Source organism: Saccopteryx bilineata, chromosome 12 (assembly GCF_036850765.1).
Source record: "Saccopteryx bilineata isolate mSacBil1 chromosome 12, mSacBil1_pri_phased_curated, whole genome shotgun sequence".
NCBI classification, from domain to species: Eukaryota; Metazoa; Chordata; class Mammalia; order Chiroptera; family Emballonuridae; genus Saccopteryx; species Saccopteryx bilineata.
Window position 1 is genome coordinate 31,788,958 of NC_089501.1, and position 15,433 is coordinate 31,804,390.

General features: G+C 33.7%; 1 protein-coding gene across 5 annotated transcripts in view; it reads right to left on the reverse strand.

Moving 5' to 3' along the window:
* BCLAF1 (BCL2 associated transcription factor 1) overlaps positions 1 to 15,433 on the reverse strand; it is a 30,345-nt gene continuing 14,912 nt past the window's right edge. For 2 of the 5 annotated variants that reach the window (XM_066248576.1, XM_066248575.1), the window contains exons 8-13: positions 14,713 to 14,797; positions 12,183 to 12,358; positions 10,868 to 11,048; positions 9,623 to 9,769; positions 2,725 to 2,937; positions 1 to 2,582 (exon numbers count right to left, since the gene is read on the reverse strand). In XM_066248576.1, coding sequence (XP_066104673.1) covers positions 2,577 to 2,582; positions 2,725 to 2,937; positions 9,623 to 9,769; positions 10,868 to 11,048; positions 12,183 to 12,358; positions 14,713 to 14,797 — 808 coding nt within the window. In that variant the 3' untranslated portion in view covers positions 1 to 2,576. Of the gene's footprint in view, positions 2,583 to 2,724; positions 2,938 to 9,622; positions 9,770 to 10,867; positions 11,049 to 11,886; positions 12,050 to 12,182; positions 12,359 to 14,712; positions 14,798 to 15,433 lie in introns of those variants that run through there. The other 3 variants (XM_066248578.1, XM_066248577.1, XR_010727723.1) reach the window with 2 other exon arrangements.

Genomic DNA, 15,433 nt, shown 5'->3' on the forward strand with positions numbered 1-15,433 from the left:
TTACCACTTATGACATTTTTATTGGCATATGACAATTTACAAGGGTCCCTGTTGCATTATACATCACACTGAGTAAGAGTCGTTGAGCCATCTACATTCATTCTTATTGGGTAATTTTTTTTCCTTCAAATTATTAATTCCCAACCCTTGATTTTAACTGTGACAAAAGGGGAACAATAGTAATTCCTTAAAGTAGGCTGTAATTGGAAAGACATTTTGTTGTATTAAAATTCTAAGGTGTTGCAGGTATAAACACTTTAAGACTGAGTCATGGTCTTCTTATACAGCTACCTGTTCTGGAAATACCCTTTGGTTCAATTTTATGTTCCTAGGCCAAAGGAAATCTGTTAATGCAGGTATCAAGTTATTTTCTGGCACTTATAAATGAATATCCTTACCAAGAGAAACCACTCAACTTTAATAATATGTCATGAAGTGTGCAATTAAATTGTGGTTTAAAAAAATACACAGACTGCTTTTTATATGCTTGCCTCTGAAAAAGTTAGCATCCACAATTATCCTTCCTACTATATTCTGGTAGCATGCTCTTTCCTCAATTTTGTTTAAGAGAATAAAGTAACCTAATCCTATACATATTTTGTTAAAGCAATGCACTTGCACTTAAAATATAACCTGCTGATAGGACATAGGTAGCTTTATTCCCATTCCCTATTAAATAATTTCTCAGCAAATTTTCTTTTTCCTATTGTCTTACGTGGAAAAGAAAAATTGCACATTAATAGTCATGCCTAGAGATGTACTGGTTTAACAAAAAAACCTGCTAAATAAAAGCAAAATGTATTTGTATAAAATAAGTCGTGAAAATTCTCCTGTGTTGGATCAAATCCATGTTGCTTTAGCATGTAATTACTCTAACTGGAAGAATACTAATTATGTCCTGATCAATCCAACACACATACTTGCTTTGACAGTATTTCCTCTGCTGTCACAATTTCAGGAAGACAAAATTAACAGGAGAAATCATGCAATACCTAAGATCTTAGGGACATAAACATTGCAAATTGAGATCTGGGGTTCTTTTCCAAACCCCCGCCCCAACAGTTCTTTGCAATTTGAAATTCCCTTGACTGCAACTGATGTACTACAAGGATTGCAAATCATCAAATGAGAATGAAAGGGCCATATACTTCAGATCTTTTAAGTTTATCCTAGCAGAATAAGCATTATCTCCTTTTAATGCAAACATATACAACTAATTCAATTGCTGAAGTAATGAAATTTGACCACTTTATATGTGCTCAAAAAGCAGACATACGTAACAATGAAATTTACTATTTCAGGTTTTCATTCCTTTAAGAGCAATCAGCATAGCATAAAGGTAATTCACATTTTAAATAATATCTACTTAAAAATAGAACCTTAGAGAAGAAAAAGAAAAGGCCATTTTACAAACTATAACTGAAATAGGGAAAAAAAGTAAAAACCAACTTAGGTCAATGCTGCAACAAACTTCCTGTCAAAACTTTTTATTGCTGACATTTCAAAAACAAGTTACTTAAAATACTACTAATGAACAGTATGTTGTTTGCCTATTTTTTCTTACCGTTAGATTACAAACTAGTACTTTCAGCTATCCAATTAAAATAAATATGTAAGATATAAAATCAGGTACACATCCTTTTAATATATCAAGTTACTCTGCAGGATAATCCTTTTCTATACCAACACAATAGGATTACACTGTGTTTTGTTTTTAAAAATAAGATGTTTGGTAAGAATGGGGTTTTTATTTGCAAATTATTACAAACCAGTTTCTTCTCTCAAAGAATACCTACTATCTAAGAAAGACCATGACTCAAAAACTTTCAAATAAAAATAGAATACTGAATTTTGAATCCAAACAGTAAAGACTACTAAGAGTGGTTTTCATAGGCCACTGCTTGCTTTCACTTGGAAAAAAAAAAAAATCATACTTTGGAACCTAACTTTTACTAGCTTGTAATTCTTAGCTCTTGGCAAAGCTTTTTTTTCTTCTTAAACATTTGCTGAAGTTTAAGCTAGTCTATAGCTTAGTTTTCCACAGTAACAACTTTTTCTGTGGTACACTTTAAAAATTAGTCACTCTACAATGTAGTGTGTTTAAATTATGGAAAATGTTAAAACAAATGTATACTGTTAAAATAATTAGTGCGGTCTCTCTCTATAAACAACTTCTGTTCAGAAATTTTATGTAGAGCTAACGTTTACTTCAGAATAAACATTAACAAACAGGGAGGGAAGAGAATCAGAACTTCACAGAGTTGTACTTGACCATATCTTATAGACAAAGCAGAATTACAATGCATGTAACAAAAACAGTAAAAGTATTCTTTTTAAAAGTTGATAGTTACAAATAGGATACATAACAATATTCTACTTTATTTCAGTACAATTTTCAACATACAGTCTACTATTTTTCAAGATATTTGAAGACTTAAAACAAAATTTCTACAGACTACTTGCAAACAGTAAAATTTAAGTAAAATGCTTACATTCTTATCTGAAAACAAAAATCAGGTAAAAAAAAAATGGTGGGTGCAAGTTCTGCTCTCTGTTGCAAGCTCAGTTCAGATTTACTATTCCTAAAGAGAGAAAAAAATAAATATTAACAAGATGCAGAAAGTGAAAATGATCCATAATAATCATTGTTCCTAAATTTATTTAATTGGCCCACCAAACCCAAGGAAATCTGTTAGAATCCTTTAACAACTTGATATTTTCTACCTTTTCTTCTTTGCGTCTGTCCTTCTTTTCTTCATTATTGTCCATGGTCTCGTCTTCATCTTCAACAATCCCGTCCCCTTGGTATTTGTCATGAGTCCATTTTGGACTGCTACCTGATTTTTTGAAGTTAAAGCGCCCTCTGCCACGCTGAAAAGTACCACGACCTCTTCCTCTTTTGGCCCAATAATCCACACCATCATCTCTGTCATCATGCTACAGAAAGGTTAAAAACAATCATTACTGAAATGTCTTTTGAAAGGAAAATTATTATATCCCCCAAATCATAAGTCATATAAGTATAAATTTTCTGAAGACTGGGTGTATAAGACTGGTAATGTTTTAAAACACAATAAAACAAAACCAATAAAACTCAACTTCTAGCAAAAATATATCCTATTGTCAAAGCGAATTAAATTTTACAGCTTATTAACCCACATATTAAAAGTTGCCCAAACAATATTTTGCAGATGCTCAACTGCTAAATTATTGCCAGTTTTTTTTTTACTTTTTCCCTTCCCGTTATTTCAAAGTCAGTCCACTTGTTACTAATTATACTGCATGTAACTGAGATAAAGTAACCATGATTTTCCCCCAAAAAATTAACTTTAAAGATGAGACAAAGTCATAAATACATCATTACAATATTAATACATTAACTAAATAAAACAGGTACTATCAATCATACCTTACATATAGATACATTTTTAAATTCCATTAAAATTTAAATCTAAATCAATGAAAATTACATCAGTGTTCTGGGTAAGGTGATCTCACATCCCAAATCATGATGGTATGGTCCTAGAAAAAGGCCTCAACTTATTTCTTCTTCACCAATCTGAAAAACTGCAGCTATTACATTCCAACCTTAATTTTTCATTAATTGTGTCCAAACAGAGATGTTCACAAAATTACCAATTATCCATTAATCAAAACAATCTGCAAAACTGAAAAGTACTTGACTTTGTGGACGGTAGATGAGTATTACACCCCAAAACACAAAACAAAAGCCAAAGTTTTCCTGTAATGTAATTTAATTAACTCTGCCCATCTATACAAATGGGAAATAAGGCAAATGATGCCCCTGTATGAGACAACAGGCATAAATGCAAGTAATGCTGCATAACCTAGAGTACTAGTATTGATCTCAATGGAGTACTGGTACTGATGAACTAACTGTCCAAACGCCACTAAAATGTTTTTCAAATATTATGTGATATGAGCACCTTCTTCAAAAACAGAATGTGCCTTGTCCATATTTATGTAAAAAGAGATCACCCTATATATGAAAGAGCACTTACCAATTTCTAATAATCTATCTTTACCAAACCAATAAAACATCAATAGCTAGAGGTGTGCATAACTCCATAAAGAATCAAGTTAGCAACTACCAAAAGTATAAATTTTGTCACAAAATTTAACTGGAAACTGGAAATGAACTATTTAAAAATAATCTGCCACTCGAAATAATGCCCAATCACATCATTTCAGGCCCGTTTTCATATCAGCACACCCAACTCCAGAGTTTGTAGGGTATTTTTGTTTGTGGGAAGAAGCAAATAGGTTTTTGAGTCAGAGGCATGGGAATATATCTTAATAGAAACTGTGTGACTTCTACTTCCTCATTTTAAAAAAGAGAGCAAGCCTGACCAGGCGGTGGCACAGTGGATAGACAGTCGGACTGGGATGCCAAGAACACAGGTTTGAGACTTCGAGGTCGCTAGCTTGAGCGCGGGCTCATCTGGTTTGAGCAAGAAGCTCACCAGCTTGGACCCAAGGTTGCTGGCTCGAGCAAGGGGTTACTGGGTCTGCTGAAGGCTTGTGGTCAAGGCACATATGAGAAAGTAATCAATGAACAACTAAGGTGTCGCAATGCGCAATGAAAAAAAAAACAACTAATGATTGATGCTTCTCATCTCTCCATTCCTGTCTGTCTGTCCCTCTCTCTGTCTCTGTAAAAAAAAAAGAGAGAGAAAGAGAGAAAGCCTGAGGAGAAGCACAGTCTGCAAAAAGTGCCCAGCCCAGTGTGTGACAAGACTTAATAAACTGAGGTGGTAATACTGTGTTACAGTGTATAGTACGGGAAGGCACTGTTCGGAGTACTGTCCCTGGATTTTCTCCTCTAATCCTCACAACAACCCTGTGAAATACTGTTACTAATCCACTTTAGACATAAAACCCTGAGGCAGAGAAATTGAGTAACATGCCTTTACACCACCCCTTCTTTATACCACATCGCCAACAGAATACATTTCCCAGGAATCTTGGTGGCAGTAAATGATTATTACCATGCGAAGCAGCTAAGAGTAGAAAACAGAAAAACTGGGGCAAAGCTAGATATTAAACTAACCATTACTTTTAAACTGATAATCATCTGAAACTGGGTTTAAAAAAAAATAGCTAGATTACAACTGTGGATTTTAGAGGTTACCCTGGCAGCTAAGTGACATGTTGATGCTAAGCATACTAAGTTTATTTTTTAAGATTTTATTTATTGCTTTAACAGAGAGGGGAGGGTGTAGGGATGAGAGGTAGTTGCTTCACTTTAGCTGGAGCTTGTATGAGCCTTGTCCCAGCAAGCCCACCCAGGGTTTCGAATCAGTGACCTCAGCATTTCAGGTCAGTGATATACCCACTGTGCCACCACAGGCAAAGCAGCACACTAACTCTTAATCCTCAAGTTGTAACAGCCACAATTTAATCTTATTACTTTATATTTTTAAGATTTTGTTTGTTGATTTTACAGAAAAAGGAGAGAGAGGCATGAGGAACGAGAAGAATTAACTCATAATTGCTTCACATTAATTGCTCATTGACTGCTTGTTGTATGTGCCTTGACTGGATAAGCCCAGGGTTTCTAACTGGCAACCTCAGAGTTCCAGGCTGAAGCTCTAGCCACTGAACCACCACAGGCCAGGCAAATCTTATTACAAGCTCTAAAAATTAATTACTTCACAAATGATAAAGGACCACAGAAATTAGATATGTATAATACAAAGCCAAAAATGTTATAAAAGAGAACCGTATTAGACCCAAGATCTTCTGAATCTCATCACCACAGAATGATCAAGTTTCAAAGAGTTAAATTTGAGTTGACCTTGTATTGTTTTTTAATTGTTTTAAACTGATTTTAGAGAGGAAAAGGAGAAGGAACACCAACCAGTTGTTCCACCCATCCATGTACCTCCTGGTTGACTCCTGCATGTGCCCCAACCAGGAACCTCGCGCAAGCCTGGCACATCAGACCGATGTTCCGAACTGAGCCACCAAGCCAGGGCCTCAACTCACCACTGAGAACTTGCCCACTGACTGAAGCACCTTTCCACTTGCTCCAACTTCATATACTTACCCCTCTATAGAATTTCAGATTCTAAGACTATTTTCTCTCCTGGAGTACATATTATTGAAATATTACCTTATCTACATAAATCTGTTTTAAGATGGAAAATTTCAGAAAAGAATGCAACAAATGTTACTATTACTCAGTACTGGAAGGACGATACAGCACTTGCAAAAAGAACACAGGCTCTGTCGACCCATACATGGGTTAAAACTTTGACTCCACTTCTACTAGCCATGTAACTTTAACTTTGGTCCAGCTGCTCAATCTCTGTAGCCCAGTGTTTTCCATATGTAAAAGTTAAATAATGGCCCCACCTCAAAAAGATTTTATAAGCATGAAGTAAACCAATACATGTAAAAACACAGAAGGGTACCTAGTATAGTACTTATTCTCATTATTACTGTATTATAATGTTTCATTATTATGGGCAAACCTTCTATGCTGATCAATTGTTCTGAAAGGACCTAGGGAAAATGTCTAATTTTCAACCTCATTTCCTCTCAATTATATTTGTGTTTTTATTTCTATTCTCAGTGCTACCTGTCTGAAAAGTCAAGTATCTTTACAGAAGGTGCAAAATCTTTAAAATTTAAATACCATGTAAATACCAGTTGTCATTTCAATAGCTCATAATTAAGAACCAAAATAATTAACTTTGGGAATTGATTTGTAAGAAAAAAGTGTACAGTGTTAATTTTACTTCTAATGAACATCTATCTGTGCCAAAAGCACATTATACTTAATATAGAAATAAAAAGAATTTAATATAACCCAGAACAGCAACATATAAAATGTTACCACTACTTGTAAGTGGCTAAATTCTTAAAATTAACAGTCTTCTCGATTAGTAGACAGCTCTCTAATTACACGCCAACCTAAAATGATTATGTCCCAATTTAAGGTAAAAATATGATACCAGATTGTAAATAATACCATAGCAAAATGAAGGTCTGGCCTAAATTAAGTATTTGTCAAATGGTACAAGTATTTTAAAAACCTACTGATTTACCTCTCATTTCCCTCTTAACTTTTCGACCTTTACATATGATCTACTGTCATTTGTACCATCATTCAGTCCTCACCCCAGCTTTGAATTTGAAATCTCTTCTAAACTGCATGATTAAAATGGCTTAATTGTGACTTGTAAATAAATTACGACTCCTAGGTTTTTTTCTCTCTAGATCTGCATTGCCAACTAACCATTGCACATCTCTAATTGATTTCAACTGGGCATTCGAAAAACAGAACTTAATCTCCTCAAATGGGCTTCTCTCCCTGGTATCTCCTGTATCTTAAGAGAATTTCTTCATCTTTCTAACAACATACAATTAGTGGGTCCATGACTAAGTCCTCATAAATGTTACTTTCTTAACTTTTCTCAAATCTAGCCCCTTAGTTCAGACATTCAGTATCACTCAGATGTATAAGGTCTACCGCAAAGTTCTGTCCGTTGCTATCACAAGTTTCAAAATGTTAGCACGTTTATTTGGCGCATGTGTGCCTCTCTATTTTTATCACTTAATGTATACATACTGACGTAGCAAATTCACTAAAACAAAGTTGATTCACGTTAGTCTTATGTGTGAAGCGATAGTGTACCCATGGCTACTGATAAAGTTCATTTATGCCACTGTAACTTTTATGAATTTCAACAAGAAAGAAATGCTTCAGAAGCATGTCTGTTGCATCCACCATATTCCCCGGACTTGGCACCCTCCGACTATCATTTGTTTTTGTCCTTACAAAATTTTTTGAAGGGCAAAAAATTCAAAAATGAAGAAGACATCAAACAAGCACTGTTCAATTTTTCGCATCAAAAGATAAAACATTTTTCAAAAATGGGATATACAAATTGCCCTCACGCTGGCAAGAAATCATTAATAATAATGGCAATTATATTATTTAATAAAGTTTATTTATGGTAAGAAAAATTTGTTTTTTGTTTTATTCCAAAAACGGACAGAACTTTCCGGTAGACCTTATATATATTCTCACAATCATGACTGTTCTAAAACTGCTTAAAATCCAAATTTATAAAAGTATTGCAGTATATTCCAACAGCTGACTCCTGCTTTTGCTTCATTTCCCCAAACTCATACCAATCACCTAGCCATCTGAGTACTGGAGCTCTCTGTATCAGGATGTTTCAGTACTTCTGCTACCTACTGTACACCTGCCCATCACAACTCCAGCGAAGGTACTTTACAAAATCTCTCGTAATCACCATTTCCTTTGCAATAATTCCCTTTTTCCTCATCAGAAAAAATCCACAATACACACTTAGAATCCATTACTAGTCTCTAAACCAAAAATCTGAATTATATCTTATTTGTCTTCCTTCAGACGTGCCATAAATAACAGTCAATACAAATTCTTAAACCCAAAGATCTTTAAACTATTTCTCTAACTAAATAAAATGCCTTTCACTTTACAGACTGCCAATTCAAGCAACACACACAAGCATAAATTTCTCCCTCACTGGAGCAAATGTTAAGCAAGCATTAATGCATAATGCATTCTGTAAAAATTTAACTTTTTTGGAGTCTTGGTAATTAAAGTATTCCCCAAAAAGAGGTAAGTGCAAACTAATTTCTGGAACAATTATATGGCCCATCCTTCAACCAAAATATCCATCTACTTCAGAACAAAGCTACATCCTCTAACTTAGCAGATGTGCCATGGACATTCAGGTTTATTCAAATACAGGTGGGGTAAAAGTAGGTTTATAATTGTTCCTACAGAAAATAAAACAAGAATCAATAAATAATAGTATAAGAATAACTGCTTCACATACTCAAAACTGTAAACCTACTTTTGCCCCACGTTGTGTAGTCAAAAAAGTCAAATGCAAGATAAAATTCGGTAAATTAGTACTTTCTTCCTACGTGCTTCAACAAAACTAGGTATTCATAACTAGTCTCTGAAACGTGACTTCCCTAAGAAGCTATGACAAAAATGAGTATTTCTGGTAATGTTTCCTAACCTTCTTTTCTCCATACTGAAATGCAGAAAATGCCCACGACTACCAAGAGAATCTTTCACTACTTTTATCCTTACAAAACTGAGAACTAAGCATCACAAGCAAGCATCCAATTAGTGTATCTAGTAACTTCTCCATAATGTGATTTTCCAATCTCCAATTACTCCAATAAAGTTAATGGCCTCCCTGAAATAGCCATAATTATATGTAAAATTCTTCTCATCTTTCATTTACAAATCGCTGTGATGATGGAAGGTAAATCTTAATGAGAAGTTTCTACAAGTGTCACTGTCTTATAGACAAATAAAGCTATTAATGTTCTTCTCTGAATGTGGCTATCAAATCAGGTATATTTTTAGATACCGTGATCAGCCCATTGGTGATGTCACTAAAGTAGAGACAGAACTAGAGACCCACATTTTCAAAAGTTCAAATAATCTGAGTAATGAGTTTTTTAAGTTTTTCCCACATTATGGTGAAATCTTATCATAGTAGTGGATATCTGTACTCAAACGTATGCACTCAGTATGCTTTGAAAATTAATGCAAACCAAATAAACACAGATTTCTAACACCCACCAAGAAGTACTTCTTGCTCTTTGGGGTATATTCTGGATCCCATTCCTCTTCCTTCGGTCTCTTTTGAAAAGTAGTATTTGAGTTGTTTGGACCAGTATTTGTCCCAGCAAAAACTCCTCTGGCTCTTCCTCTGCCTCTAATTCGAAACTGATTAACATTAACAAAGTTGTTTAGTAATTGCAATCAAAAGTATTTAAGTTACATGCAAACTCTAATTTTACTGCAGTAACAAAAAAACATATTCCCTAATTTCCTTCCTAAATCCCAGTCATAGCCACTGAGGATGGAAAGGATGTCTATTTTAAATCATAGATAAAAAACTCTACCTTCTGAAAGTGAGTAGGTTAAGAATACACAAAAACTAAGTGTTAGAATACCACTTTCATGACCTGAACTAGTATCTCAAAATAATCAAGCTGGTTCTTTTCCCTTTGAGTAGCCAGGAGCTGTCTAATTCCTCTGAATGATCATAGAGACCCCAAGTGTTCAACTATACCTATCACCATATAAGAAAAGCTCTTCCTTTTCCCAAATGATCTTATCAATGAACTATTATAATCAACTGGAACTCAATCAAGGCAGGAATCTGAATCTAAAAATTAAAGAGTCAAGAAGAAAATGCACTACTATGAAGTCATTAAATTAATAATTAAAACAAATGTATTAAATCATGAGGGTAATATGTATGCTATGTAGAATAAAAAGAAAAGTTAATGGTTTCTATGATGGATACATATAAACAAGGACTTGAAGAAAACATGAAAAAAAAAATTTAAAGTTATAATATAGATATGCACATATGGATTTTTTAAAATGTTTCTAGATATCTTACCAAACTAAATGATTAAAAACAATGGATCTCAATCAGTAACCTTCCTTGATTTTGCAGTACTTGGGTTTGCAGTACTGTCAGTTATTGATTCCAAAAGTTAAGAAATGTATCTAGTTTACATAGATGCTTCTAGATCTCAAAATAGTATCTTTCCTTTCTTTTTAATGAGGCAAAAACATTTATTGTTTTAATTCTGTGTACAAAGAAAGCACCATCCCAGCTCCAGCCCCTCCTGCCATCACCAATGACATTAATTCTTAATGTAGAAGATACTTCAAATACCATTTCATTTTTCAAGACTAACTCTAAGAGTAATGACTCACATAACAATGTCTAAATTATGAAATTTCACTTTCCTTATATACAGTACTTGTAAGTCCTATCAAATGATCAAAGATAATTTTATTACTTACAAAGGTTCCTCGTGGTCGGCTAACTCCTGCAAAGCCTGAGTATTCTTTCAGTTCATGGTGAGTTTTAAATTCTTCTTCTCTTTCCTTCTTACTCTCCTTTTCTTCCCGAGAACTGGGAGAAGAAGGTGATGCTGAAGAGGATGAAGATCGAGAATGATCTTGTTCTCTACTTTTATGTTTACTGCAAAATAAATAAAGAAAACACAAAAAATATGTATGTGCTATCTTTAAAAAGATGAAGACCCTGTTGAATCTCATAATAACAGGGATATTTTTCAAGTCAAAAACTATCCTCTATTAAAATGATTGCATAACTAAGATGATTGGGTGTTAAACTTTCACAGTCTGTTTTCATTATCCTTCGATATTTATTTTACATCATTACTGAAAAACATGCTATGCCTGCCAGTTAGAAACTAGCAGTCTGGAAACTTCAAGTATGAGATTCAGTTCTTCAGTATTTTTAACATTTTTTATTATTTTAAGGAAAGAAAAAGAAGAGTAGGAAAAAGTAAGAATGTTCTTAAAGGCCAAGTTTCAAAATGACTACAGTTTGTATACCATAGGTGAGAACAGTTGGTATGGTTTGGGCCATAACTCCATTATAGAAATAAAAAGCATATGACATTACAAATACCAGCCATAAATTAAAAAAAACAAAAGCAAAAAACCAGAAGTAAAATCCACCATTTACCTAATGAATACCAAAAAAAGAAAAAAAATCATCTATGATACTCAGTATTCCTATTATTTATTTGACTCTATGGTGATCAATTTTGGATGATTCTAATGCAACACCCGAAAAGGTCATACCTGCGATAACTCTTACCACTGCTAACAGTATCCATGGAAACATTACTTTGAAAAACTAACACACATTGCTATTTTATAAAAACTAGTCCTTCCTCCCCCCCATCTCTCCCATGTTAAACCACTGGGTATCAGTTTAAAATTCTTGTACTCTGGGTGTTATGAGTTGAAAAAGTGCGGAATCAAGCATAACGAACCAAAGTTCTTACACAAACTGTTTCTAGAAATGCACTGCATTGAAGTCCAACCTCCTGATGTAGCCTGGATAATAGGACACATTAATTTGTCATTTTTTTTTTCAGTGTTAGCTTGCTATTCCAAAGTTTTTGTCCTCATCCACCATAAGCCGTGTAAAAGACAAATACATTTTTGCTGTAAAACAAATAATTTTAATTGTTTAAATTTAAACATTTGATTACATAATCAAAATTGAAAGCAATTAAGCTGACAATTATTAAAGGCTATTTAGAAGCTAAAACCTAATTCAGACAGTCTTAACAATTACCTGTCATCTTTGTACGATTTGTATTCCTTGTAATCTTTTGGAGCCTTTTCTTGCTTTCTTGACCCACTGGATTCCCTGGAGCCCTTGGAATCCCCCCGTTCTTTACTTCTTTCTTTTCTCCGACGATCAATGTCATGCCGAAGATCAGCAGAATCACACCTTAATTTTTTATCTCCCTATAAAAGATGTGTAAAGTAAATTTCAGAGAAGTCAAAAAAACAAAAATATACAGAGAGCCAAATTTTATGCCAGTTTCTAAAGTGACATTTTAGGATCAGAAAAAACGGATCATAAACTTCTTTCATACTTAAGTTTTTGTTAAAAAATGTACTTGGTTGTTTTTACTAAACATTTGTGTACACAAGTGCAGTAAGACTGGGAAAAATTATTAAAATCTAATTATCTTGAAATTTTTCCTAAATTTTTCTTCAAAGCAATCCATAAATTTTTGTACAATAAAATGATTTAATTATTACTCTACCCAGCAATTCTCATTATCATCCCTTATCCTTCCAAATAGCATTTTTTAAAAATAGTTGAACAATGACAAAGATGATAATCTTTAGCTGTGATGTAGCCTATAAAGTTCAAGTATCCTAAATTAATGGTTCTAATTACTTAAACCTCATCATTAAGCTGTTTCCAAAGAAGTTGACCAACGCAATAAAAACCACTTAAAGAACTGTGTCATTTCCATAACATGCAACTGGAATGATTAATGAAACCAACTGAAGTTAAACAGGGTAGAAACAAAGCCAGAAAGACATTATTCCCAATCCTGTACTCAGTATCTTGGGCCATATATTGCCCTTTCTCAATTCAGGTATTGCAACGGACATTAGTTTAACTGGGTCACAATTCACCTCCTTCTTGTTCCAATTGCTTTTTCAAATACTATATAATTTAGGAAGATGGAAAGAGGAATCTAGGAATGAAGAAAAATTACACATCAGTAAGATGCTAATAATGTGGACATCCTTGCTAGTATTCAACAATAAGTAGTACTGGGAAGTCTAGCTATAATATTCATAAGCATTCATATAAACCTGAAAGTACAAAATATCTCCAAATAATATCAACTACTCACCTATTTGCTCCCACGCTAACCAAGGGAAATCTAATCAAGAGCTAAAACCTTCCTATTCACCTAGGTATTACCAAGCCCAGAAGTAGTAACAAGCTAAAGGAAGTGAAAATAGTTTGTAAACTCCAACCTATATGTATATATATGACATATCAACATACATGTTAAGTATCCATTCAGGTAGCAATATGAAAGATAAAAAGCAATATCCTCTTATCCAACCATCAGTAATCACTATTTTTCCTCAAAATCAGTATCTGGTCTGAGGAATTAAGAGAAGCAAAATACTCAGTGTCAGAGCACAAAGTGTTGGCAAAACAAAACCGACACTGAATCCAAGGTACTGAAAGTAAAAGCCAAAATTAGTATTCACTTCTCAAAATCGGGTTTTCCAAGATCAATATGCCCCATGCAAAAAAACCATTTTCTAAGTTCTAAATTCCATTATCTAGTAAGTTACATTTAAACATCTGTACACAGCTATTTAAAAAAGCTTCTAGTAATAAAAAGTGCCAATGTTTTCCTAATATCCCATCGTTTAGTAACTACAAACCGGATGAATTCTCATCTTTCTGCTTGGAAAACCAACATCTAAGAAACTAAATGTTTTCCAAGTATCAGAGATAGTATTTAGTGACAGCCAGAACTGGAACAACACAGTACTTCATAGTCACCTAACCTTTTCATTACAATAGTTGCTCCTTCTCTACTCTTCCCCCACACTTCCCCTAGACTATCACAACTGGCCTACCCAGAAAATGTCAATTTCAAATAATCAGAGTATATCATGGCCCCTTAATGACTGAATTCCATTTTCAAAGAGCCCTCCCCAAAGCCAGTCATTCACAAGCTCAAGTTTAACATTTGTTGTCCTCCCAAATCCGCAATTCTAATAGTGACTCCAAACATTCATTTGTAAATCAACTCTTAGCATGCTTATTTCTTAGTCCAGATCAAAAATGCCCCGTACCCTAGGATCAATTCTGTGAAGAGCCTAGTTATCAACTTGAGCACAAATAAATCAAGAAATATTTATTCTAGTTCATCCATATCACCTCAAAACTATAATTTATAGAAAACCTAATATAATTTATATCATTGCTTTTATAACTTTTGTCTACCCATTGGTTCTTAACCCTTTTCTTAGAAGTAATTTCTTTCATTAGCATTTTTAAAAATCGCTCTTGATTTGGGGAACATTTGAGATCTTGCTCTCTTTCTCTCTTTGCATCTGTCAACAGTCTGGCTCTAGTAAGCTCATAAAAATTCTCAAAAAACAAAACAAAAAAAAACATTCTTAGTTTAACTTCGAAACATGGTATAGTGTCAGCTTAGTATCTTCTAGGAAGGAACTGTGTGTGTGTGTGTGTGTGTGTGTATTTATAAGTTAAAAACAAAATATCAGTAATCATTTTGCCTAAATTGTTTTGTACAAACTGAACATACCTTTTGAATTTCTTCTTTAAAAACTCTCTCTTCCCCTGCTAAACGGGTATGCTTCCTCAGGGCACTTGGAGAGATGTCAATTCTCCTTAATGTAAAATAAATTCTATTTGTAGTCACAGTAACTTAATGGTTCCCAAAATTACTCAGAATTTTTCATTTTTGTAAAGAAAGTACAAGACAGTTATTTCTCTACAATCAACTAATCTAGCACAATAAAACTATTCATCTAATCACTAACAAGCAATTAGTAAGATTCCCATTAAAAATAAATTAAAATGTTTCAACCAGATTATTTATATAAATGAAGCTTGATCTATTAAGAAAACAAACTTATTTTAATATCAAAAAGGGAAATGGTGTGATCCTGGCTGGGTGGCTCAGTGTATAATGCATCATTCTAGCAGACCATGGACAGGGATTTGATCCCCAGTTAGGGTAGCACATAGGAAAAGCAAGCAATGAGTGCAAATAAAAATCGAACAACTAAGTGCAGCAAGTCATTGCTTCTCTCTCCTACATTCTCCCCCTTTCTCTTGGTCTCTCAAAACAATGGGAAAATAAAAAAACATTTTTAAAAATGTTTTGATTAAACTGAATGTTATCATTTTAGTATCATCATACAATCACAATACAAATATAATCAATACCCAAATAATAAAGAATTATTCCTAAGTGTCCCCAATATTTTTAAAAATTCAATGGATCTTGTGGGTTTTTTTAT